This window comes from Chaetura pelagica, unplaced genomic scaffold (genome assembly GCF_000747805.2).
Source record: "Chaetura pelagica isolate M959 unplaced genomic scaffold, ChaPel_1.0 scaffold382, whole genome shotgun sequence".
Lineage (NCBI taxonomy): Eukaryota > Metazoa > Chordata > Aves > Apodiformes > Apodidae > Chaetura > Chaetura pelagica.
Window position 1 is genome coordinate 1,391,165 of NW_009952478.1, and position 26,492 is coordinate 1,417,656.

General features: G+C 38.8%; 1 protein-coding gene across 1 annotated transcript in view; it reads left to right on the forward strand.

The window, feature by feature from the left end:
* The window catches only part of HCN1 (hyperpolarization activated cyclic nucleotide-gated potassium channel 1), a gene marked incomplete at its 3' end in the record, with an annotated part of 218,924 nt that overhangs the window by 36,849 nt on the left and 155,583 nt on the right, over window positions 1–26,492 (forward strand). Inside the window, exons 3-4 of the mRNA XM_010008625.1 lie at window positions 17,813–17,848; window positions 19,645–20,070. Of these exons, the coding sequence (XP_010006927.1) occupies window positions 17,813–17,848; window positions 19,645–20,070 (462 nt within the window). The remainder of the gene's footprint in view (window positions 1–17,812; window positions 17,849–19,644; window positions 20,071–26,492) is intronic.

A 26,492-nucleotide genomic window follows, 5' to 3' on the forward strand; every position in this document is an offset into this window, starting at 1 on the left:
GCTGGGGCTCCTGACTTGTAATTCCATGAACTCCACGGAATAGCAGCTCGTCTCAACATTCAATGTACATACTGATTTTATGCCACTGGCAAAATGAACAAATGGAAAGTGATATTTAACATGGTTTCATGTTTCCAGTACAAACTTTTCAGTTTCTATAATGGCTTTGAAAACCTCATGTTTATTCAGTGCCGTGCACAGAGTGTGCAGATCTGTAGGATGTTACGTGAAGATCCAAGATGGAAGTCAGAAGCCAATCTATCTTTGGATTTCAGAATAAGCTAGGGGGCTGGATACTTGTAAACGTCTGGACTTCGTACCCAAACATCTTTCAGGGTTCTAGCCATAAGGAGATATAAACAGTAAAACTGATTTTTAAAACATCTCACCTGTGAGTACTGTGCTTTTGTGGAACTAATATATCAGTATAATTTGAATATACGTTTTGTTCCATTACTGTCATATGTTTTGATTTGCATTTTACAGACCAATATCCTTTGTAGGATTATGATGAAAAGTTTTATTAATAATTTTTCACCTTCAACTTCTTGCTCTTCTCCACCAATGTATTATTAATGTCTGTTTGGCTACTCTAATTATTACACATCTTTAGCTTAAAGGTGTTTGAATAGTTCATAAATCACTGTCCTCCAAAAATTAAACATAAATGTTTGGCTAAATCTCTCTGAGGAACACTGGGTTGTGGCTAAAGCCTCTTCTGAGATCTCCAGAATAAAATGTTTTCATTTTCTGAAGCCAGAGATCTACTTCTTGTATTTATACAACTTTATTTTGAGTGAATATGGATGGAAGATTAAGATGGACATCTAGTGTTTTATTCACCATGGTAAAGGGAAGCTCATTTTGTTTTGCTGTATGAAAGCAAGAGTCCTCTGTCTATATGGAAGTAAATAGCTTCCTGGGTACTTTTGCTGTTGTTTATGGTTCAGGTCAGAGGTCCCTGACCAAAGTTTACTTCAGAACTTATTTTAGGACTGTTTATCAGTGGCTATGATAGTAGACAACTTTACTTGCAGGCAAACACTTTTCCCTGTCACCCTTAACCTGTACTGTGTGGTTGATCTCAACAGCAGGACTGAGACTGCTGTTGTTAAGGAATATGGATGACTTCATTTGAATGCCCAAAGATAGGAGAAAGAGCTTTTTTATACAAACAGACTTCAAAGTCAACTGTGAAGAACAAAACACTCTTCCAAAATATGAAGTGGAGAAGTATATTATGAAATAATTCCCTTTTATATTTTTAAAATAAATATTTATAGGTGAAGTATATAATAAAGCCTATGGTTAAGTTGGAATACATTTTCAGATCTTGATGTCTTTATCAGTCTTTCATTTTTTAGGCTGAAAACTGACATGTTTTTCTGAACCTAAAGTGACTTCCTCTTTTTTAAAAAAGCAAGAATAAAGGTAAACTGTGGAAGAAAAAAACCTTTATCTAATATACATGTTTTTTATAAAAACTACTTTGGAGGGTTCTGTCTCAGTGAAGACAGAATTTTAAATTAATCTACATGAACAGGTATCTTCCAGTAGCTTAATAACCATTTCATATGACTAAATTAAAACCAAATAATTAACAAATGTGTATCAAGCCAAAGATCTGTCATAATTCAATAAATACGTCAAACACCTAGATTGTAAATGTATCACATACTGTTTTTCAGCATTGCAGTTTGTATTCCAGACCTCCACCCTTTGCTGAGCTGCTTGCAGCAGCAGTACACAGAGTTTCTCTCAGGCCACCTTGTGTGGAGCTTTCTGGGATGGTAGAGGGTAAATATCATGGAAAGATGATGAGAGGAACAGAGGTAAAATTAACATAATCACAGTTACTCAGGCCAATAATAAGAATGTCTTTGAACATTATATATTCTCTTTCTTGTTTGTTTTGGGTTTTTTTGGGTTTTCCTTTTTGTTTTATACAAGTGAATATCAGGTCTATAACGCTACTCTGTCTAGCTGCATAATTAGCTGATTTGTTTTGGCAGTGCAGGCAGAGCACTATGCTGTCAAAGGGATGGTAAGACTGGAGCGTGCAATATGTAAATTAGGAAATTTTAAAGAAATGTTGAAATTACATTGCATTTGCTTTACTGCGGATGGCAAACGGCTACTCGAGAGATCTGGATACAAGCTGAATAACGAAGAAACGGAGAATTTATGAATGTGCCTGATGGAAGGATAAACCTGCAAGAGCTGCATTTTGTTTCTGGTATGGACAGATGTTCTAGTGTATGGAGCATGCAACTATGTTTTGAAAGATAATGGTAAAACTGAATGCTGAATTTTTATCTAAGCCTTTTCCTTCCTACCTGCTTATGAGCACAGACCTCCCAAGTATGTCACTCTGTAAAAAGAGTTTCATAATAAATACACCTGCAGAAGAGTACTACCTCTGTGCCCAGCAAGATCATGGAGCAGATCTTCTCAAAAACTATGCTAAGGCACATGGAAAATGAGAAGGTGATTGGTGACAGTCAATATAGCTTCACCAAGGGCAAATCATGCCTTACAAATTTGGTGGCCTTCTACAACAGGGTTATAGCGTTGGTGGGTAAGGGAAGAGAAACTGATGTCATCTGCCTGGACTTGTGTAATGCATTTGACATTGCCCCACAAAATATCCTTGTCTCTAGATTTGGAGAGACATGGATGGATGGACCACTTGGAAAATAAATTGTTTTGTTAGTCACACTCAAAAGAATTGTGGTCACTGGCTCAGTGACCAAGTGACAATTGGTGTTCCTCAGGGGTTAGCACAGGGACCAGTGCTGTTTAAAGTCTTTGTTGGCAACATGGACAGTGACGTTGAGTGCACCTGTGTGGTACGGTCAACACTCGGGAGTGAAAGGATGCCATCTGGTGGGAAAGGATGCCATCCAGAGGTACCTTTACAGATTTAAGAGGTGGGCCCATACCAACCTCATGAAGTTCAATAAGGCCGAGTGCAAGGTCCTGCACATGGGTTGAAGCAATCTGAAGCAAAAGTACAGGCTTGGGGGAGTTGAATTAGAAACAGCCCTGAGGAGAAAGACCTGGGGGTTGATGGCTGATGAGAATCTCAGCATGAGCTGCACTGTGAGCTTGCAGCCCAGAAAGCTGACCATGTCCTGCACTGCATCAAAAGCAGGTCAGAGGAGGTGATTCTCCCGCTCTAGTCTGCTCTCATGAGACCCCACCTAGAGTACAATATGAGAAGGACATGGAGCTTTTGGAGCATGCCCAGAGGAAGTCCACAAAGATGATCAGTGGGCTGAAGCACCTCTCCTGTGAAGACAGGCTGAGAAATCTGGGGTTGTTTAGCCTGGAAAGGGGAAGGCTCCAGGGGGCCTTTACAACGGCTTTCCAGTACCTGCAGGGGCTACAGGAAAGCTGAAGAGGGACTTTTTACAAGAGTGTCTAGACATAGGATGAGAGGAGATGTTTTCAGCTGTAAGGTGGTGGATTTAGATTAGACATTAGAAATAAATTCTTCACTTTGAGGGTGATGAGACACTGGAACATGTTGTCCAGAGAATTTGTGTTGGCCCCCTCCCTGGAAGTGTTTAAGGCAAGGTTGATTGGAGCTTTGAGTGGCCGGGTCTAGTGGGAGGTGTCTCTGCCCATGGCAGGGGGGTTGGAACTAAATGATTTGGCTTTTTTTTTTTTTTTAATTGCTGCCTGATACTGAGCTTCTCATCAACCAGGACCCCTAAATCCTTCTCCGTGGCTATTTTTAATCCAATCTCCACCCAGCCTGTATTTGTACCTGGGGTTGCTTCAGTCTGGGTGCAGGACCTTGCACTTGGCCCCTACTGAACTTCATGAGGTTGGCATGGGCCCATCTCTCCAGCCTGTGGAGGTCCCTCTGGATGGCATTCCTTTCCTCCAGCATGTTGCCCACATCACTGCTGGGTGTCATCAGCAATCTTGCTGAGGATACACTCAATCCCACTGTACATGTCACCGACAAAGATTTTAAATAATACTGGTCCCAGTACTTAGCCCTGAGGAACACCAATTGTCATTGATCTCCACTTGGACATTGAGCCACTGGCTGCAACTTTTTAAGTGCCACCATCCAGATAAGTCCTTATCCACTGAGTGGTCCATCCATCCATGTCTGTCCAATTTAGAGACAAGAATGTCATGGAGAACAGTGTTGAACACTTCGCAGAAGCCCAGGTAGATTATGTCAGTTGCTCTCCCATTGCCCATCAACACTGTGACCCCATAGTAAAAAGCCACCAAATTAATCAGGCACGATTTGCCCTTGGTGGGGCCATATTGGCTGTCATCAGTCACATCCGTATTTTCTATGTGCCTCAGCATAGTTTTTGAGAGGATCTGTTCCATGATCTTGCTGGGCACAGAGTGAGGCTGATTCACATCTAGTTCTCTGCGTTTTCCTTTTTTCCCATTTTGAAAATGGGGGTTATGTTTTCCCTTTTCCAGTCAGTGGGAACTTCACTGACTTCACTTCCATGACTTTTCAAATACGATGGAAAGTGGCTTTGCAACTTAATGTGTCATCTCCCTCAGGATCCGTGTATGGATCTCATCAGCTCCCATGGGCCTGTACACTTTCAGGTTCTTTAGATTGTCTCAAACCTGCTTTTCTCCTGGAGTGGGCAGATCTCCCTTCTCACAATCCCTTTCATTGCCTTCTTCAACTTCTACAACTGGATGGTGTGGATAGAGCCTTCGCCAGTGAAGACAGAGGCAAAGAACATCGTCAAGTACCTAAGCCTTCTCCATGTCCCACATGACCAGGTCTCCTATTTCCTTCTGGAGACCCGGTCATCTTATCGTTAGTCTTCCTTTTATCGCTGACGTACCCGCAGAAGCTTTTCTTCTTATCCTTGATGTTCCTTGCCAGATTTCATTCTATCTGGGCTTTAGCTTTCCTAACCTCATCCGTGGCTGCATGGACAACTTTTTTGTACTCCTCCCAGGATGCCTGTCCTTTCTTGAATCCTTTGTAAACTTCCTTTTTATATCTAGATGCGTCTGGGATCTCCATGTTAATTTATGCAAGTCTCCTGGCATTCTTGTCTGACTTCCTCTTTGTTGGGATGCATTACTCCTGGGCTTGCAGGAGGCGAGTGTGGAATATTAACCAGCTTTCTTGTGCTCCTCTGCTCTCCAGGATTATATCCCATGGTACCCTACTGAGCTGATTCCTTAAGAAGTCAAAGTCTGCTCTCTGAAATACTGGGGTACTGAGCTTGCTTTGTACCCTCCTTGTGGCCCTAAGGATCCTGAATTGCACCATGTCATGGTCACTATGGCCAAGGCTGCCCTTAAGCTTTATGTTGTCCACCAGCCTGTCCTTGGTGTGGGCAACGTCCAAAAAAGCACATTTTCTCCTTGGTTCCTCCAACATTTGGAGAAGGAGATTTTTGCCAATGCATTCCAGGAGCTTCCTGAATGGCTGATGTTTTGCTATGTTGTCAGGGTGGCTGAAGTCCCCTGTAAAGCCCAGGGCTTGTGAATGTGAAACCACTCTTACCTGTCTATAGAGGACCTTATCCATTCGGTCTTCCTAGTCAGGTGGCCTGTAACAGACCCCCCTCTGTGATATCACCCACATTGTCTTGCCTTTAATGCTGACCTATAAGCTCTTTGTCAGCTCCTAATCTGTCTCCAGGTTTACAGTCATGATGTAGAAGTATAAAGTCTTCAAGGGCAATCAATCAACTGGTTTCATCCTCCTGTATGGTTCTTCCACACTTTTTCACGTATCTGATTTTTCTTTTCATTAATTTGGAGACTACCTTTATTTCTTTTTTTTTTTTTTTTTTTTTTTTCTTTTTAGGCTACCCCCTAATCTTTTCACATATGTCATGATTTCTAGGCTGCTGATAATTCTGGTTATTTTCCCAATTTATCCCCATATTTCTTGAACTAGTTTTCTGAATTTAAGGTAATATTTGTTTTAAACCACTGTCAGTGCTGGGTAGAGGGTAAAGATTACTTCTCATAGGTTGTAGACAGTATCCCTGTTTATCTCACAGCAATGTGAGAAAATCATCAGTCTGTCTTGAGCTGTTTGCTGTGCTTTGCATGGAATAACAGTTAGATCAGAGGAAGTATCAGAGTGGTTCTGTAACCTAGGGGTTAGTGAAGTCTTCTCAATTTCCTGTGCTTCCCCAAACAAGTACTTAAGTATGTTCTCTTCTTCCTGGCATTTAACTCAATTATATCAAGGGGTAGAAATGGCTATATAGTGTAATGTCATTTAAAGTGTCATTTAAAGATGGAATTTAAATAATACTTCACTTCTTGCTTCATTTGGTATACTAATTTGTAGTAAAGGTCGATTAGACAAGTCCTTCAGATGGTCCAGGGGACAGATAGTCTTTAGTGTATGCCAGAGACACTAAGCTTTCTGTAGTAGTTTTAGTTAATAATCGCTTTTCTCTTTTGTAAAAGAGGGGAGTGTAATATTTGAAAACTGCTTTCTTTAGAGGGAATATGTTTTCTTTGTGTGGATTACAGATAGATTTGAGAGAGTTAAAATTTTTTTCTATAGCTTCTTAGCTGTAATTGACTTCAGATTTTTAAAATGTGTTGTTTCCAGTCTGCATATGATTAAAATAAAATACCAGCAGTCATGAAGTTTCTTTGGAAGTGTTTCCTGTGTGCTGTGTTCCATGATGTCTAGAATGTCAATTAAATTATTGAGAATAATGGTGGAGCAATATTAAAATTAATGAACAGGAATCTTTCAGACTACATTAAGAATCTGATATAGTTACGTGATACTTCTAATACATGTGTGGACACAGCTCGCTTCTGTTTGTAATTGTGTCATCTTAATTCAGAATATGCAATACACTTCCACAAATGGATCCCCTAGTAATGTTGCCGAACTGGCCTGAGTGCAGACATATGGAAATGAGCATGGGAAGAAGCAAATAAATTTAAAGCCTTGCTTGTCAGTAGTATAGTGTGTTTTTTTGTTTGTTTCTTTTTTCTTTTTGTTTGTTTGTTGTCTTCCCCTGTGCTGCATGTCAATGTGACTAGGTCTCTGCTTGCTAGCTCTGGTTTGTTTGCAGGTGTCTACCATCAAACTCAGAACCAAACAATTTGCTTCATGAGGATTGGCGACTGCCACAGAGTCACTCTGATTCTGGTATATGTTGTCTAAATATCACTGTGTCCAAATTTACTTTGCGTGATTTAGTAGGAACTGTTGCATCTGTCTTGTCTCCCTTTAGACTACCTCTGAGACACAGCAGGAAGGAAAAGCATTGTGGGGAATATGTAGGCTAGAACTTTTCCAGAAATGGCAGTTTTTGCGTCTTAAAGCTAAGAAACTTGTGATGTATTCTGAGCCTTGACTTTCTTTATACAATGAGCTAACATCTCAGATTTAGACAATAGAAAATATCAACATCTCCATCCCCTACAATCTCTTTATTTTTAGTTCACTGATTATTTAATAATATTTCTTTTAGATCTGGAAAGATGGTGTTTGGACCAGCAAACCTTGGAGAAGGTGCAATAAGAAACTTCATCACAAAGCATCGTTGTAACTCTTGCTGCAAGAGGCTGAAACTTCCTGGTATGCAAAGTAAAGATTATTTTTTAATCTACCTATAGCTAGTGCAAGGCAGTAAAGGCCTAGGCGTACTATGAAGACAAGAATTAAAATTCTATTGAGTTGAAAGATTATAGCAGGCACCCTCTCTCTGCAAAGGCAGATCTAGGAGTATTGCTTTTTTACTTTGCTCTTTTGTCCAGCAACTGTTTAAAGGTTGAAGCCTATCAACCTGATGTTAACATTCAGCACAAAAACTTACACCCACTGGACTGTTTCTTTTGCTTTGACAGACTGGTAGCTCATTTTTCCAGGGTCATGGCTATACATAACATCAGCAGTAATTTTTAGAATGAGAAAGATGGGGAAAACTTGGCAGGGAGGAACTGAATGTTCACCACTTTGCTTCATCTACATAAACCATAAGTGCACGTGTATTTGTTCGCTGGAAATCTGAAGACATAATCAAAAGCAGGTGACCAGGGTGGGAGAAAACTCTTTTTCCTTTGGATGACAAGGACAGTTTGACCCAGCAAAGCGGAGTCAGGCGCGAGCCGAGGGGCTGTGCTGGACCAGCGTGGGTCCAGGGAAAGCAGGGGCAGCTGCTTCTGCTCAAGCAGCAGCAGGTGCAGGGGGAAGGTGATGGGCATGTTTTCACCACCTCTGCCTGCTCACACCAGCATCCTGCTCAGAGATACCCCACCCAGGAGCAGCACCAACATCTGCCGGGGCGGCACGAGCGGCACCGAGAGACCGAGGGTCGGGCTGGAAGCAGAGGAGCTAGAAATGGGACCGACTGAAAATGCTGGTTTTGTGTGAGAGCTATCAAGCCACCCAGACACTGAGCATTCACTCCAAGAGCACATTTAGTGCAGCTGGCATTGTGTCAGACTAGACTTGCTTCGTGCAGGAAATACTGAGCACTTGGGCGCTCGGAGCGCGGGCTGGGAAAGCGGCCAAGATTGTGCTTCACATCTGCTCCTGCGAAGCCAGTGCAAGCCCTGTTTTAGCATGTGGTGTAAACAACAGCATCACTAGTGAAACACAAGCACAAGCAAACGTGCATATGCCTCAAGGGGGGCCCATCTTGAGCCCCAGCACCTTTGGGAAAGGGAGACAGGGCTGGTGGGGCGGCAGCCCGGGGAGGAGACAACGCGGAACTCGTCTGCAGGTGAAGGTTTGCAGAGGGGGATAAAACCATCCATGCTCTGACAAAGGCACTGGCCATGGGGATTGTGCTCACACACAACCCTCCTGCACAGGCAGGTTGGGTCTGTGTCCCCTCTCTGCTCAGCAAGCCCCCCTTGCAGAGGTCAGCTCCCCAGCTGAGCCAGGAGGAGGAACCACTGCCCAGCCCCTCTGAGCCAGGGGGTGCAGGGTTTGGGCTCCTGCAAGGGCTGGGTCCTGGGCAGCAGAGCTCTGGGTGCTCTGCAGCAGAGGTGGAGGCAGCACGTGCTCCCCAGAGGCTGGAGGGAAGTGGAAGCTGCTCTGTGGGAAATGGCAGTGTTGGGTGGTCACGATTCAGGGTGACTGGGCACAGCAAAGTGCTCAGCAGAGGTCAGACAGGGAAAGGTGGGTGAAAATGGGGGTTATGTTTTCCCTTTTCCAGTCAGTGGGAACTTCACTGACTTCACTTCCATGACTTTTCAAATACGATGGAAAGTGGCTTTGCAACTTAATGTGTCATCTCCCTCAGGATCCGTGTATGGATCTCATCAGCTCCCATGGGCCTGTACACTTTCAGGTTCTTTAGATTGTCTCAAACCTGCTTTTCTCCTGGAGTGGGCAGATCTCCCTTCTCACAATCCCTTTCATTGCCTTCTTCAACTTCTACAACTGGATGGTGTGGATAGAGCCTTCGCCAGTGAAGACAGAGGCAAAGAACATCGTCAAGTACCTAAGCCTTCTCCATGTCCCACATGACCAGGTCTCCTATTTCCTTCTGGAGACCCGGTCATCTTATCGTTAGTCTTCCTTTTATCGCTGACGTACCCGCAGAAGCTTTTCTTCTTATCCTTGATGTTCCTTGCCAGATTTCATTCTATCTGGGCTTTAGCTTTCCTAACCTCATCCGTGGCTGCATGGACAACTTTTTTGTACTCCTCCCAGGATGCCTGTCCTTTCTTGAATCCTTTGTAAACTTCCTTTTTATATCTAGATGCGTCTGGGATCTCCATGTTAATTTATGCAAGTCTCCTGGCATTCTTGTCTGACTTCCTCTTTGTTGGGATGCATTACTCCTGGGCTTGCAGGAGGCGAGTGTGGAATATTAACCAGCTTTCTTGTGCTCCTCTGCTCTCCAGGATTATATCCCATGGTACCCTACTGAGCTGATTCCTTAAGAAGTCAAAGTCTGCTCTCTGAAATACTGGGGTACTGAGCTTGCTTTGTACCCTCCTTGTGGCCCTAAGGATCCTGAATTGCACCATGTCATGGTCACTATGGCCAAGGCTGCCCTTAAGCTTTATGTTGTCCACCAGCCTGTCCTTGGTGTGGGCAACGTCCAAAAAAGCACATTTTCTCCTTGGTTCCTCCAACATTTGGAGAAGGAGATTTTTGCCAATGCATTCCAGGAGCTTCCTGAATGGCTGATGTTTTGCTATGTTGTCAGGGTGGCTGAAGTCCCCTGTAAAGCCCAGGGCTTGTGAATGTGAAACCACTCTTACCTGTCTATAGAGGACCTTATCCATTCGGTCTTCCTAGTCAGGTGGCCTGTAACAGACCCCCCTCTGTGATATCACCCACATTGTCTTGCCTTTAATGCTGACCTATAAGCTCTTTGTCAGCTCCTAATCTGTCTCCAGGTTTACAGTCATGATGTAGAAGTATAAAGTCTTCAAGGGCAATCAATCAACTGGTTTCATCCTCCTGTATGGTTCTTCCACACTTTTTCACGTATCTGATTTTTCTTTTCATTAATTTGGAGACTACCTTTATTTCTTTTTTTTTTTTTTTTTTTTTTCCTGTTTAGGCATAGTGTTCAGTCTTACCTTTAGTGAACTTTTTCAAGATATAATACGCTAAATTTTATTGCATCAGTATTTGTGTTTGAAGCTGCTGGTCTGAATGTACTGTATCTTTTTGCAGTTAAATGCACAAGGCTAGTTTAACCTTTGAGTATCAGAATGAAATTCTTAGTTGTAACACATATGTCAAAACCAGAAATCTGGTCAGTGTCTTAAGTGAAGCAAGTTAGTGTTGCTAGTCTTGTTTTGTTGTTTATTTTTGCTTTGTTTTGTTTTGTTTTGTCAGAGGTATTCACCTCAGAAAACTAATTGTCTCTGCTTAGGTGGTGGTCACAGGCCAGTCTCCTCACCAAACTCCATGACTGAGATCTATCAATAGCCATTGAGCAGTGTCTTCCCCGTAATCTCCCTCTCTGAAGATAAGTGTTTCTATGGCACTCTTAAAATTACTGTTACTACGAAATTCTTAATGAATGTTGGTGTTCCAGCATAAGAGATGAAATTATTTTGCAGCTAAAATATTCTTACATCTGTCTCTTACAAACTTTTTCTCAGACCTGTGCAGTGGTCATTTCTCATTTCAGAAGGTGAATGCTTATTTTACAGTGATAACGGAAATTTGCAGACACTTGAAAGATCAGTATGTGGCAATTTGCCATTGTTTTAAGGGTTTGTAATATGACCCTGCAACAAATCAGCTGGAGTCCTTACAGAATCATTTGCCTGATTCCAAGAGGGTAAAGTCTGACATTTTGGACAGAGAGAAGTCTGAGGAAGGTACTTTACTTGTGCTGTGATGTGCGTTGATGTAGAAGCAATCTTGGTCATCTGACATCTGTCTGTTTTGACCAGCATGCAGGTCAATGAAAGAATATTCAACTTTTTCCAGGAGAAAACTCCTGAGTCTTCAGGACTTTTTAGTAGCTGGTCACTATCTGGTCAGGAACACTAAGAACTGAAGAAAGGAGGAGCTGTGTAAAGATGGAGGAGTGCAAAACAGTATCAGAGCTCCACTGGCAGTGGTGCACTGTTCTTGCCCAAAGTTAAGTAGCAGTCAGGCTTCTTAAAGAAGAAATTTAAGAAGTTTTTCTGAAGGAAAAACAACTGCAAACATCACATGTATTCAGGCACTTGTGGTAGGGGATTGTTGGTTAAAACCAAAGAGACTCGTTGTTAAGCAATGTTTCCATGTTATGTAAATTTCAATATGTCATCTCCTTCCTCCCCTTCTGTGTGCAGTGAGGGCCAGATTACTCCTGTACTTTCATTTTTCAGAAATCAGAGATGTAATTTGTTAATGCAGGTGAAATGCTAAAACTTCAGATGGAATCTATTGCATCTGTACTATGAATTTAAAATCTTTTGACAAAATGTCCACTGTTTAAATGTTAGGTGAATTTACAGAAAATATGTACATAAGTGTAATGCTAATTTTACAGTCACTTTCTGTGGACAGTACTGTGATTTTCATTTATAGTAATCAAGCCTGTGAAGCATTCAAGCTTTAAACCTAACCAAATGTAACCAAAGCCTTTTGAAAGTAGTAAATTGCTGTTCATTGGCTTCTCTAGGCTCTGATAGGGTCCCATGAGAGCTGCTTTTATTTAATCGTCTGCCTTGTGCATAGAATCACAGTTGTGCAACAAATTGCATATCTCCACTACTAATTGTGTTTAGTTACCAGATGACATGAAGTCTGTTTGAAATATTGCAAGTTTGTAATCTTTATGTATCTGGTATGATTATATAAAATAGTCACTCTTGCTGAATTTTATTAATCTATCTTTGAATTCCTTTTCTGCTACCAGGTAGGAAGTAGCATCAGTATTTAAAAAATAACAGCAAGGCACATAAATTAGATCTCTAAATACATATGACTAAATACTTGAAGAAAAGGACTTCAGTATTAATACGAAAACCCCAGAAGATTTCTGGTTGTCTGAAAAATTCATTATTATTTTATTTTTTAAATCACTTTTAAATGAAATCATCATGAAACCAAATTCCCTGGTCCAGCACTGCTTACAGCTGGGACAGAGAAACTGAGTTTTCAGAACATCGACCTCTGCCTTGTCCCAGGCTGACTAGTCTTAGGCAAGTAGAGAAAGCCATTCTGCTGCTTCAGAACGTTACCTGGCTAACTCTATGAAAGTTTATGAAGCAAAATATATTTTAAATTAAAAAAGGATAGCAAATATTGATTAAATTGTCACCTGAGAAAGTGTCACAGGCTTCTAATTATTAATATTTCTGCTCTTTACCTTCAGCACTTGAAGTGTAGATGATGTTAGTGTTCTACTGTAGTGTGTGCTTTACAGTTGACGGGTTATCCACTAAAGGATTCAATTTCAGCCTCGCAAGATTCCTCATTCTAAAAACTGGTAGTTTGGGAATAGAGGAGAATAAAGGATATAAATCAGCTGTTCCAGGATAATAGTTTATCTTTTAAAAACAAAATAATAAAACCAAGCTTAACATTTTACCTTTTTAAAACTTTGCAAAATTAAGTACATTCAAATGAGGAAAGTTCTATCCCAACACAACTGCAGAAGTAACCTGTTTGCTAGCACAAAACTGGCCAATATAATGAAGTGACACTTCACTAGTCATTTTAATGCATTTGATTAATGTGATCATGCAGATAGGTCACAGTAAATTCTAAGTTCAGAGATTCTAAAGTAAAAAAAATTGCTGCTGACCTGAAATCACAGAAGTACTCCACAATAGATTTGCAACATATAAACAGAATTTGTACCATGGAGGATGTTGACTGCAGCATTTCATGTTAAAATAGAAGGAATTTAATATTTAATCTGTATGCATTTTTCCCAGAAGAAGCATTTTCTCCTTCTAGGTGCGTGTATATGTAAGGGAGACACAGGCTGGTAGAATGAAAATGGACAACTGGGCAGAAGGGGATATCCTTACTTCCAGGTTGTGAAATAAAATGGTGATGGTTTTTCAGAAAGTTTTCAAGCCATCACTAATAGAATTTGGATCCCCTGAAGAAAACCTTCCCTTCTTCATTCTTCTGCCCTTTCCAGCACATCCCAGTAGTTATCTGTGTGTTGCAGATGTTTTCAGGTATGTCTAGCTTTGCTCTCTCTTACTAAAAAGAATGATACAGTTGCACAGCAAGAGAAAGATGGCATGTCTTACGAGAACCAAATTCTGACATGAATAATACCAAGTTTAGTGCTTGTTATGGTACATTGTAATAAAGTTTTAATTTACTGTTATTTCTACTAAGATCATTTTCAATATAGAACATACTTTGTTAGTTGAACTGATGATCCATGAAAGCGAAAGAAATAAACCTGTGTTTGAAGGTGAGATAAAAAAAAGTCATTGTTAATTTCACGGAGCATCTGCTAGTCAATCAAAATATTTAACTGAGAGAAGGCATACTTTCCATGGTAAGCTTGTGAAAATTTTTTACAGTTCTTTATTCCCTGAATTTGTAGAGTGAAATAATGTCTCAGATGCATCAGGTTTGGTTTGAAAGATAGTTTTACAGGTAATTTGAATGAATATCTTTTTGAAGACCTTCCACTTTATAATGTGGCTGATGAGTATTTGTGACTGAATTTAATGTTTTACTGATGTATTTTGCTGTTTTAAATTAAATAGTCAGACTTTTATGATCTTTCTGGAAACTCAGAAAACTTCATCTTAAGCAGAGTCCTGACTGCTCTGTAGCCTCAAATCACAGCGCTCAGCTCCTTGGGAATGCCATTCACTGCTGTGTGGTTTGTGAGACCAGTGACAACTTCTGCTGGGTCAATCTGGGTGTAGTGTAAAGATAATACTATATCAAACTATGATGATTCAGGGGCTTTGAGACTGCTGTGTCAATGAACAGCAACTAGGAAATAATAAAGAAAGTAAATCTGAATGAGTTTTTTCACAGTTGTATATACAGAATCACACAGAATCACAGAATATTAGGGTTTGGAAAGGAACTCCAAAGATCATCAAGTCCAACCCCCCTGTCACAACAGGACCAAAAGAAATACCAAACAACTAGGCAGATTGCTCAGAAAGGCATCCAGACAGGTCTTGAAAGTCTCCAGAGAAGGAGACTCTACAACGTCTCTGGGGAGCCTGTTCCAGTGCTCTGTAACCCTCACAGTAAAAAAGTCCTTCCTCATATTAAGGTGGAACTTATAAATGGAATAAGTTGCCCCTCATCCTATCACAGGGCGAAGGCAGCTTGTCCCTGCCTTCTTGATGCCCAGCTCTCATGTATTTATAGACATTAATTAGGTCCCCCCTCAGTCTTCTCCTCTCTAGACTGAAAGGCCCCAGGTCTCTTAGCCTTTCCTTGTCAGGAGGGTGTTCCAGTCCCTAAATCATCCTTGTAGCCCTCCGTTGGACTCTCTCAAGTAGATCCATGTCTCTCTTGAACTGGGGAGCCCAGAACTGGACACAGGACTCCAAGTGAGGTCTCCCTAGGGCCGAGTAGAGGGAGAAGAGAACGTCTCTTGATCTGCTGGAGACACTGCTCTTAATGCACCCCAAGACACCACTGGCCTTGCTCTTATTGAATCTCATTAGGTTCCTCTTTGCCGAGCTTCCCAGCCTGTCCAAATCTTGCTGAATGGCTGCACAGCCTTCAGGTGAATCAGCCAGTCCTCCCAGATTTGTGTCATCAGCAGACTTGCTGAGAAGACACTGTCCCATCATCAAGGTCATAGATAAAAATGTTGAACAGGACTGGACCCAGCACTGATCCCTGAGGGACTCCACTAGTTACAGGTCTCCAGCTGGACTCTGCACCATTGACCACCACTCTTTAGGCTTTCTTGTGTAGCCAGTTCTTAATCCATCTCACTATCCATTCTTTTATCCCACGTATTGTGAGCTTGCTCACAAGGATGTTATTGGAGACTATGTCAAAAGCCTTGCTAAGGTCAAGGTAGACTACATCCACTGGTCTCCTTGCATCCATCTGTTCAGTCGCAACACCATACAAGGCTATCAGATTAGTCAAGCATGATTTCCCCTAGGTAAATCCATGCTGACGACTCCTGATAGCCTTCTTCTCTTCTATGTCCTTAGAGATGACCTCCAAAATGAGCCGCTTCATCATTTTTCCAGGGATAGAGATGAGGCTGACTGGTCTGTAATTTCATGGGTTTTCCTTCTTGCCCTTTTTGAAGACTGGAGTGACACTGGCCTTCCTCCAGTCCTCAGGCACCTCTCCTGTTTGCAGTGATCTTTTGAAAATGATGGAGAGTGGTAGGGCGGTAACATCAGCCAGCTCTCTCAACACTCTTGGGTGCATCTCATCAGTGCCCATGGACTTGTGCACGTTCCATTTACATATCTGACCTCTGACCCACTCTTCATTGACTAGTGGAGAGTCTTCCCTCCTTCAGGCTTCCTCTCTTACATCCAGGGTCTGAAGCTCATAATGGCTGGTCTTAGTAAAGACTGAAACAAAGGCATTCAGCAACTCTGCCTTCTCTGCATCCTCTTTTACCAGGGCTCCCACCTCATTCAGCAGTGGGCCCACATTGTCCCTATTCTTCCTTCTACTTCTGATATGTTTGAAGAAGCTCTGTTTGTTCTCCTTTACTTCCTTTACCACTTTAAGTTCTAAGAGGGCTTTGGCCTTTTTGTTGCTTTCCTGCATACCCTAACAACATCCCTGTAGTTCTCCCAAGTGACAAGTCCCTTCTTCCATGAATTGTACATTTCTTTCTTCCATGAGACTTTCTTCAGAAGATCCTTGCTTATCCATGCAGGTCGTTTATCACCTCTCTCTGCAAATTAACTGACTTAGAGCTGAAATTTCCTTCTTTAAGACTCAGTTTTTTCTGGGTTGGATATATAGAGTGGAAAATAAAATGTTTGTTAGAATTCATAGTGCCTAGTATTATTAAACTTGGTATAAACATTGACTAATTAATATTAAGTAGTTCTTTATTACTTCTTGGGTTGGCACTAATTTTAAACAGACTGTTTATCCTATCCAGTATAGCCTGTTGCAATAAATAAATGACCAAAGCTTCAGCATCATGTCCCAGAGCTGTAAATAATGCTGTGTTATTACTGTAAGTTTTGAAAGTATAGTAGATAAATTATGAGTTAAAAGATTACTGAAAGAGGGCTATGAATCCCACTAGTTTAATTTTAGAATACCAAATTATTAATTATTATTTTTATATCTGTATAAATTAATTCTTTAAAATTTAGAAAATATACGCCTTAAAGCTTTATTTATTTTTATTTTTAATGCTTGAATTACTTTTTTCACTGAGAGATATTAAACCTCTGGGTCATTTAGAAGCATTTTAAAAGTTTCAGTTGCAGGACAATCCTAATCTCTGTACCTGGATCTCATTATCCTTTTTTTTTTTTACCTCCTTGAAAATTTTGTGACATAAGTTACCTCTTCCTTTTTTTTTTGTCAACATTTTGTGATACCTTCTGTAGATCTGGAACTCTCAGATTCTAAGTCTTAAATTTATAACCATCCTCACTGGTGGAGGTGAGTAGCAAAAATAAATAAATAAAGCTAAAAATAGTTTGAAAGGGCTACCTCTGTGTCTCAATAGCAACTCCTTGCACTGTGTTGTGAAGCTTTTCAGTCCTCTCTTTGTTACATGAATAGTAGGATGTTCTGAACCAAAAGGCAAGGAACGCATTGTATTACTTCCTCTGCACAGGTCACAGAAGGGCAACACAGGGAGTTGCATCCAGTTTTTCTCACCTGAAAGATAAATATCATATAACATGGCCAACAGAGTGGCATTTGGAAACATTTTCCTGAAAGAAAATCTCTTGTTTCATTCCAAAATAAAAAATAAATAATAATCTAATAAGAGCTGTTTTCTTACTAACTCATTGGTTTATACTATATTGTGGGCTGAAAGAAAAATACAAAACTGGTACAATCTCCTAGTCCTTAGCATTCACTCTGATTTTATTACTGAAACCCATCACTACCACTTTTGCTGACAACATGAGGAACTCCAGTGTGTTTTGCATAATCACAGTACATAACAATCCTTTAAACTATGGGTTACTGTGGGATAAAAACACCTGGTTCTGTGTTATATTTTATGTTGGCTGCATGGCTGCTTGCATGACTTTGGTTAGCCTTCCTTGCCTAACTGCTCCCTGTGCCGGTCAAAAGTACAGGTCAACCTGAAATCAAGCAATACTTTGCTTAGGAGTGAGCCACAGATACAAGTATGCTTCTTGTGACTATTTCTAGTTTTTTCCACTGTTTTCCATATTCTTTGGCAAATTCTGTGAAAAAAAGTGTTTTGGGTAATTGTACCTGTAGATCATAGTAGCAGTGATGCATGAATTTAGTGATTTCATTGGTATGGTAGTTCTAGATTACTGGAAAGGAATCTAGCACAGCAAGAAGCCTATTACATTAATTTAAAAAATAAGAGAACTTGGGATGTTGCTCTCAGATATGGTATAGATACAGTGAATAGCATCAAATGCCAAGTTAAAATACATATAGCCTGGATAAAACTGAGAATTTTTAGCACTTATTATTCACATTTATTGTGAGATCAAATGTGTAAGACATGAATCACATTGTGGTACTCTTGAGCAGCAGTTAAAGGTACTTTGCCAGTTCTGCTCTAAAATGATAGCCAACTCTAATCTCTGTAGGTTCATCTTGGAATAAACAAAGTTAACATGGCAATTCTTACACCAGTCTTGATCCAATGCTACTCTTCCCTTAGTGTGCTTTGCAGCTACAGTTAATTATTTATGTTCCTGGCTAAGGCATTTGTAAACTCAGAAGTATTTTCACAGATAAACATGAAACAAAGGTAATTTATAAAAATTAATAATTTGGTGAATAGAAGAAGCAATCTCTTAAATCTAAGGTAATCCATATGCTCTGTTCAAGGCCAGTTAAACTTTTATTATTGTTGGTAGCCTTTACCAAGATGAGGGTGTTTGTTGCATACCAGAAAGTTGGTGGTAGTATGATAGAAATGGCTTGGAATTCAGTGCTGGAGTGATGTGCTGGTGGCATGTCTATCACACATCCATTACTGGGGGCTCTACTGCAATGGAAGGTCAGAGCAGGAACTTACTTGTGGAGCCAATGATGCTTCTAGAAAGTCTAATGACTCTATGGGGAATGTTGCTGTCTGGTTTCTGTGCCTCTCCAAATCTAGTTAAACAGATACTGTTTGCAAGCAGAACAAGATTTTATGCTTTGAGTTCAGGCTTTCTCAAGTTCACTTTCAATTCTTTTATTGAAAAATAACTTTCTTTGACAATTTAAGATGTAGAATTTATCATAATTTTCTTAAAATCTTCTAAGAGTGTGCTACCATCCCCTGGAAGTTGTCCATCAAGATAGATGTATATTCTAGGTAACAACTGCATTCATATACCATTTCTGTAATAAAGTTATGTATCTGGCTCTCTGCCTTCTGTGTCAAGCAGCATTCTAAAAGTGTTAAAGGGGAGTCTTTTGGTACTTATGGAGCAAAATGGTGAAATGCAGTACTATGCACTTTATACTACACACATTGTAGCTATTGTCCAGACTTCTTAGATAGTTCTGAGAGAAGGTAGACTTTAAGGCTGCAAAAATGCATGAAAGTTCAATTCAGGTTGTAAAAGTGGATAAGGTTTTGATGTTATCTAATTTTTGTTTCTATTTTTGCTTTTTTTTCTCTTCCTGTAATTTTATTCCAGCAGTGTAATGGTATGAGCACATTTATTTACATTTAATATGTTATCTGTTAGATATTCGGGTTTCCATTTTGATAGAAGCCATAAAAAAGTATTGTATTGCTAAAGCACTTCTGGTTGGCACCAACATCAGTTTTAGTTATATAAATCCACTAACAGGTTTTAAGAGGAGTCTGGATAAGTCTGCTGAAAGATACACAGACACCTATCAGATATGCCATAGATTGATGAACCATAGTTCTGTCTTTATCTTAGATGCGTATTCTTGAGAAGAAAGGCACATAATAAAATGTATTAGTTACTTTATGTTCTCTACTGATTGTGAACATATTGAATGAATTAAAATACTGGGAGTTTTCTTGGTATTGATGACGTATTTAAGCATCTCGTAGTTGGTGGCATGATAGATACCATTTTTTATCACCAACTATTTTTGTTTCTTACAGGTTTTACTGGGACTTAATCATGCTTATAATGATGGTTGGAAACCTTGTCATTATACCAGTAGGAATCACATTCTTCACAGAACAAACAACAACACCATGGATTATTTTCAACGTGGCATCAGACACTGTTTTTCTATTGGACTTGATCATGAATTTTAGAACTGGGACTGTAAATGAAGACAGCTCTGAAATAATACTGGATCCTAAAATCATTAAGATGAATTACTTAAAAAGCTGGTTTGTGGTTGACTTCATCTCATCGATACCAGTGGATTATATATTTCTCATTGTAGAAAAAGGAATGGATTCAGAGGTTTACAAGACAGCAAGAGCACTTCGTATTGTGAGATTTACAAAAATCCTCAGCCTGCTACGTTTATTACGCCTTTCAAGACTGATTAGATACATACACCAGTGGGAAGAGGTAAGATTTATATGGTTATAACATTATTCACTAAGGTCTTTTTCCTATAAAAAACAAGTCAGTTCTCCCTAAAGAGTTACACAAGAACCCAAATGGAATAAAGAGTTTTTACTCACCAGTTAGTGTAATTATATACAGGTGCTAGTAGAAAAGCCTTTTTGGGAAAAAAAGAAAAACAACAAAGTAACCATCTATGCCAACAAAGAGATGAAAAATGTTTTGCGACAATCAGCACAATAATAATTCTATTGAGAATATTAGAAATTTTAGTAACCACCTAAATCTGCATCTGAGTTTGGTGACTAGCACTCAGACTTAGGAAGTTAATACTCTTGTAATCACAGAGAACTTAAAATACATGTTCATATATTTCTATTTCAGGACAAACTGAAACTGGCTATGATTGAATAGATGTTCTAGAATCCTCATTGGTTGAAGGCTGCATGTAGGCTGAATATATCAAATACTGACCTTCTTTATAAAAATTGGGTAGCTCATATTTTGAGTCTTTGCCTTCTAAACTCTGAATATTGTTTCCAGATGTGACCTTAAGCTGCCTGTCAATTTGGCCTGGTGACATTTCTAGAAAATTATGGCATTCCTTAGTTTGGCATGTTCATTGCTAGGAAACTTAATGCTTTGGCACATACCAGCAGGATTTAGTGATTTAATTTCTTGCCTGTCCCAATTTCTCTAGTTCTGAATATCATAATATATTTTAAAAGGAAAGAAACATGGGAACAATAACTTGTCTTTTAAACTTTTCTTTCAGCAATCATATTTATTATGTAAAGCATATTTGTGGAAGCACTATTAAAATAGAATTGCATAAATCTGTTTGCCTACTTAAATAAACATTTATTTAATGACATTAATATTGAAGGATGATTCTGGTGCTCTTTCTGATGTTTATCTCCAGTATTATATACACTTTCTGGTTTAACAGAAACCTAAAAGTGAAGCCATCTCACAAGTAAAGTCAGATTACATTTAAAAATGGCACAATGCTGGATGATGGTATCAAAATCTTACAAATTTATAATTGTTTCTCAAAAAACTTCTGAAATACATAATTATTTTTTGTGACCCTATCTTGGAAATTCTACTTCTTTTTGCCTCCCTATAATGCAGTGTAACTATATTTTTGATACAGAAATAGAGCATTGCTGTTCTGTACTGAAGTTAACTAAGGCAAATGATAATCCATACTTTGCAGTTCTGCCATAAAGCTGTGCTTTTGTCTTGTCTGTGCCTTACAGAGAGATAACCTTTTGAAATCTTCAATGACATTATTTTCTTGCAGTTTAATAGCTTGCCACTATAAAGACCTAGTAAGCACCTACATGACTACCGTCTCCCCTGCCTTCCATCTGTTTTCAAAGAAAAAAATACATATTCTACATAGAAAGTAGTTGAATCAGCCACTAAGTGGGACTAGAAGTGACCAGAGGATGTGGGCCAAACCAGCAATAGCTGGTCCATTGGTCCATTTAATCTTTAACTAATGGCTGCATGATTGTAAATTTTACTGTTGATTCCACTAGTAAAACTTGTGAGATATTTCTTGCATTATATTATAGTTGATAAAGATTACAAAATAAGTGGAGTCCATCTTCTCATGTTTGATAACACACTATAGTGCTCCCTGGTTGATTTCAGGCAGGTGAAACAAGGTTAGAAGTTTTTTTGGGGTTTTTTTGAGCCTCCAATAAAGCAGCAAGAATCTCATTGCCTGCTTATAAAAAAGATTTCTGGAGACTATGACAACATGCAGGAACAGTGATACTATGTAGACTAAATCAGGTTCTGATAAATCCCAAAATGAAATGTGTGCAAGAAAAAAGTAATTGGATCCAGAATAATGACCACTGTGTCAAAAATATTAAGAGAACTCTGCCAGAAAACTCATTCTTCATAACTTGCGAAGAGGGTACTTTATGGAAAACTGATGAACAAAACAGATTGTACAACAAGACTGTTATCCTGTGGAGGTATTTATACATCTTCCAACAGAAAAAGCAGGTTGAAATTTTTTAGTTTTTCCTTTTTTTTTATTTTCACATATCTGGACTTTAGTAAATCAGTATCCAGAACTTTAAGATGAGTAGTTAGAAATTTAAAATGTTTTTATACCAAACTGCTGAAACACAGTTCCTTTTCTTTATTTTCATGTAAATTAAATAAATTAAATTCAACACAAAACTGCTAATGACCACGTAGAGTAATATTGAGGTAGACAACATACACATTGCAAAAGCTTTCTCCTTAACTGTTAAGAGGGAACAGAGCTATAGCCTGAGGTACAATATATATGAAATTGATTATATTGATTGATAATATTCATAGCTGTCTGATGTTAACAGTTTTTCCAAATGAATGACATGGTGGAAATGAGAAGAAACACTTTAACAAAGGGACGTTAGATACGTTGGCAGGAATTAATTTGCAAATTCATACTGTCCTAAAACTGCTTTTTCGGTACAATATCTAATATTTCAAGTCCTGCACAACTCAGATGTTGACAAATAGAACACGTACGAACATTATATACTATAACATGCAAGAAAAAAAATGTTTTATAAATTGGTGATTATAGAAACGGTACTTTTGCAGTCATTTCTGACAGTGACTTGATATTTGGATTTTCAAATTTCTTTATAGCATAGATTCCTAAAAATACTGAACAGGACGTACTGGACCAAATTTTTATGTAATTTACCTTATTTTATGAGAAAGCCTAAGCTGCTGGCCCCTGAAAATTTTACAAAGGTTTGCATGAAACTAGTAAGTTGTTCTTAGTTAAAGATACAAAAATAAAAGATATGAACAGGGAATAAATGCATTATTGCATTTAGAATGATATACTAATTTGATTAATACCCGTGATATAAATTTACTGATTCTTTCAAATAACAATATTTTCCAAAAGCTGCTTAAAAACCGAACTTTGCTAGCTTTACTTACAGCTGTACTAATTACAGAATAAGACCTAGTAAGTGTATGAGTAAATGGAACTGGTACACCCTGAATCTTTCTTGTTCTGAGATGTCTGGTTATGTAGAATTCAAACCAATTTTAGTGGCTGAATTCTTATTGTCAGATGGGCAATAGGGGTTATGTTTTATAAAAGAATGATCTAGCAAAGTATGTGTTACTTGTAAATTACAGCCATGTGTTATTGTTTGACTTGTACTGAAATCTGGTTTTCAATTTGCCAAACGTTTTCAAGGTTCATGAGCCTTTGTGTTTATATCTATTATAACTGTTGCTAAAGCTGAGGTGTTTAATGAAACATATTTCTGAGGAGATCACACAGATGTGTCTTTTTCTAATTTTTACTGTTTTATCTCTAATAATTACAGCAACAATGATCCAGAAAAGCTCATCAATACAAGCTTGCTTGAATGCTAAGTCTTATTAAAAAATGCTTAATAATGAAGTAAGTGTGTAAGAGCTTTGCCAAATCACATCCTGCATTAACAATTTTATCTGTTGCTTCCATGTTACCAACTTTAATTATCACAGATTGCCAGTAGATGTCCTCTCCTTGTTGCTTGGTGTGAATATTACAAAAATGCATATTATATGTATATGATGTTCAGTCATTATTGTTGCCCAAATAAAAATACCAGAAAAAACCCACTTGTGCTATGTGGGTGACAGAAGACAACTCTTACTTCAGTAGCCTGGTGTTTCTGTGGTAGGTATGCAAGTGGCTTTCATCCCCTATAGAAAGTCAAACCATATTTTATCTTCCTGTACAGCCAGCTGACAAGTCAAGGTTTTTTGTGTCTTCTTTAGATCACTGACTGGAAAATTATTTGGGAAGGAGGAGATGATGAGTTAGGTGGATAGTTGGTAGTGTTGGATGAAGCCACATATCCTTACTGACTGGATTATTAATTTTATTTTATTTTAACAGGGTTGCCTGCAAGGTGTGAAGTTTTCCTGTCAGTGCTGGTGTCATACAGTTTAACATAATTTTTTAATAGAAAAAAAATGAATGGAAAGTCTCCATTTTTAAATGGAAATGGGAGATGACATAATATTTTTTTTTCTTTCTCTTAATTCAGTTTTAATTCCTGTGCTTCAAGGAGATAATTTAAAATATATTTTCTAGGCCCTATAAAGTTGTGTCAGTTAGTGGCGTACGGCAAATAAGCATACTGGTATAGTCCAAGTGGCATTTTTAAAGTAAATAACCTTGAAGTGGCACACACTCTTTTATTGCCTGTTACAGATGCATCAGTCAAATATGAATTGACTAGCTCATAGGCAGTAAGGTGTGGAAATTTGTTAATTAGCTCTGGAAAGTAAGATGTAAGAGGGACCACTTTCTCTTACTGCACAGTCTGAATTCTGCAACAAAGCCTCTGTATTAGTACCTTCTGCTCTCCTACTGTTAAAAAGATTGAAGTAAGAGAAAATCCCTAGTTCCTGCCAGTTTCTACAGGAAAGAAACAGATAAGCAAGTTTTGCATTCTTTTGGACAGTCATGCTTGGACAATGCCTCTTATATATAAATTAGTGAATTTGTGTCCTTCCACATGAAGGCAATTGCTGGAGGCAGATTGTGTGGATTGATGACAAATATAAAAATCTGAGCTGTTTGGCACTTTTTTGGTTTCTTTCCTAAGAAGTGTTTATTAGCAGGACTAAGTAAATGTGCGGACCACTTATTCATATTTAGCATTCAGCTACTTGCTTGGGTATGTATGTTGTACACAGCTGACTTCCATTTTGTGCTGGGCTGTATCTCAGACACCTGCCTGGTTTGCCTGGGGGTTTCAATGTGTTCTGCAGTTTTCCATACCAGAAAAAGATGTAGTCATGTGTGCTTGACATGTGCTGACCAGCTTCACCTCTTGTGCATTCTAGAGGGAAAAAACCCTGTGCTTTTTGCTTGCAATTTGAATTACACAATATAAGAGAGCTCAAGGCAGCTGTAGTAGAAGAGAAGCTTTCTAGCTTCATGAGAGCAGGGGGGTTGCTCAGATCAGAGGGTTGCTCAGCTTGGTTCCCCAGAGGGAACACCTTCCCTTTGTGCCTGGGTGTTGCACTGGCTTTCAGTTCATTACTGGGTAGGATTCACAGTGGTCATATTCCCCCTTTATTCAGTTGGTAAGTTGCTCTATGACAGCAGTTGAGAGCAAAGTATTTTATCTGCAGACTCTGGTCCTAAAAAGTCAGAACCCTGACTGCTAGTTCTTTTCCTTCTCCATTTAAAATTAGAGAGTGTAAAGGCAGTTTCTTTGATACTGTTGAGGGTGTTGATGCTATGATGTGATAGTGTAGTTCTAATTTACTGAGTATAATTTGGTTGTATGAATAAATCTGAAGTTATAGTAAAGATTCATAAGCAATACCTACATTCCAGAGTAATGCATTATATAATATGAAAGAGCACGTCAATCAAGACATTTTATAAGAGCAAAAATCATTCACATAATATATAGATATGCAAACCTCAGGCTATTAAATAATGATTTTTCTTACCTGCCATTAATTTAGAAATCTATTGTCTGTGATTTGCTAAATAGAGCACCTAATGCAATTTATACCAAACTGGTAGTGTTCCAAATTATAATGGATCTCATTTCATGTAAACCTCTAAACCTTCTTGTTTACATGGAACTATCAAAATTTTAATTTAATTATATGGGTAAATTAATTGATATAAGTGAAAATTATTTATTTTGGAGAAAGTATGTATCATTGCCGCTAAAGCATATATCCATGAAATATCACTGATCTAGAGGATGGAGCATACTTTCAAGTTTTTATTTTTGACCCTTTTAAATTCTGTATGACAATAGGAAAATAGACATAACTGATAGACACGATTAGAAGGCATTATGATCCATGGTCTCCTAATCATGGAATACTAACTGCCAACAAAGAAAAGCACATTTGTTGAGCAGGCAATTACTGAAATGCAAGCAAGATATGAGTATTCTCGTTTTTAATTTCCTACTTTATGGTCTATGCATAATCAGTTTCATGGAAAGAATAATCAGTCCCCCTACAGAGTAAACAGAAAGTTTTATGGGCATAAAGTTTCTCTCTCCATCTATTTACCCCCTTTTTAAGAATGTGCAAACTGAGATGCCTTTCTCATGTTCTTGCACCAAGAGAGTAATTGTGGCAGTGATGTTTTCCGTGGGAGATTAGCCATGTGGAACAAAGCCTGAGATAAATTTCCCTGAACTCAAATGTCAGAAGGTAATGTTTTCTTCTTTATATGATTTTTGTCTGCTTCCATGGTAATGGTGCTGTTGCTGTTAGTCTTGGCTGTAGACTCAGCCAAGGTATGTTCACCTCATGGAAGTAGCATTTCTAGATGATGCTAGACAATCACCTTGAAAATGTTCAGAACTGTATCAGCCTGTTTTTAACATTGAAATGTAATGTAGTTTTTTAAG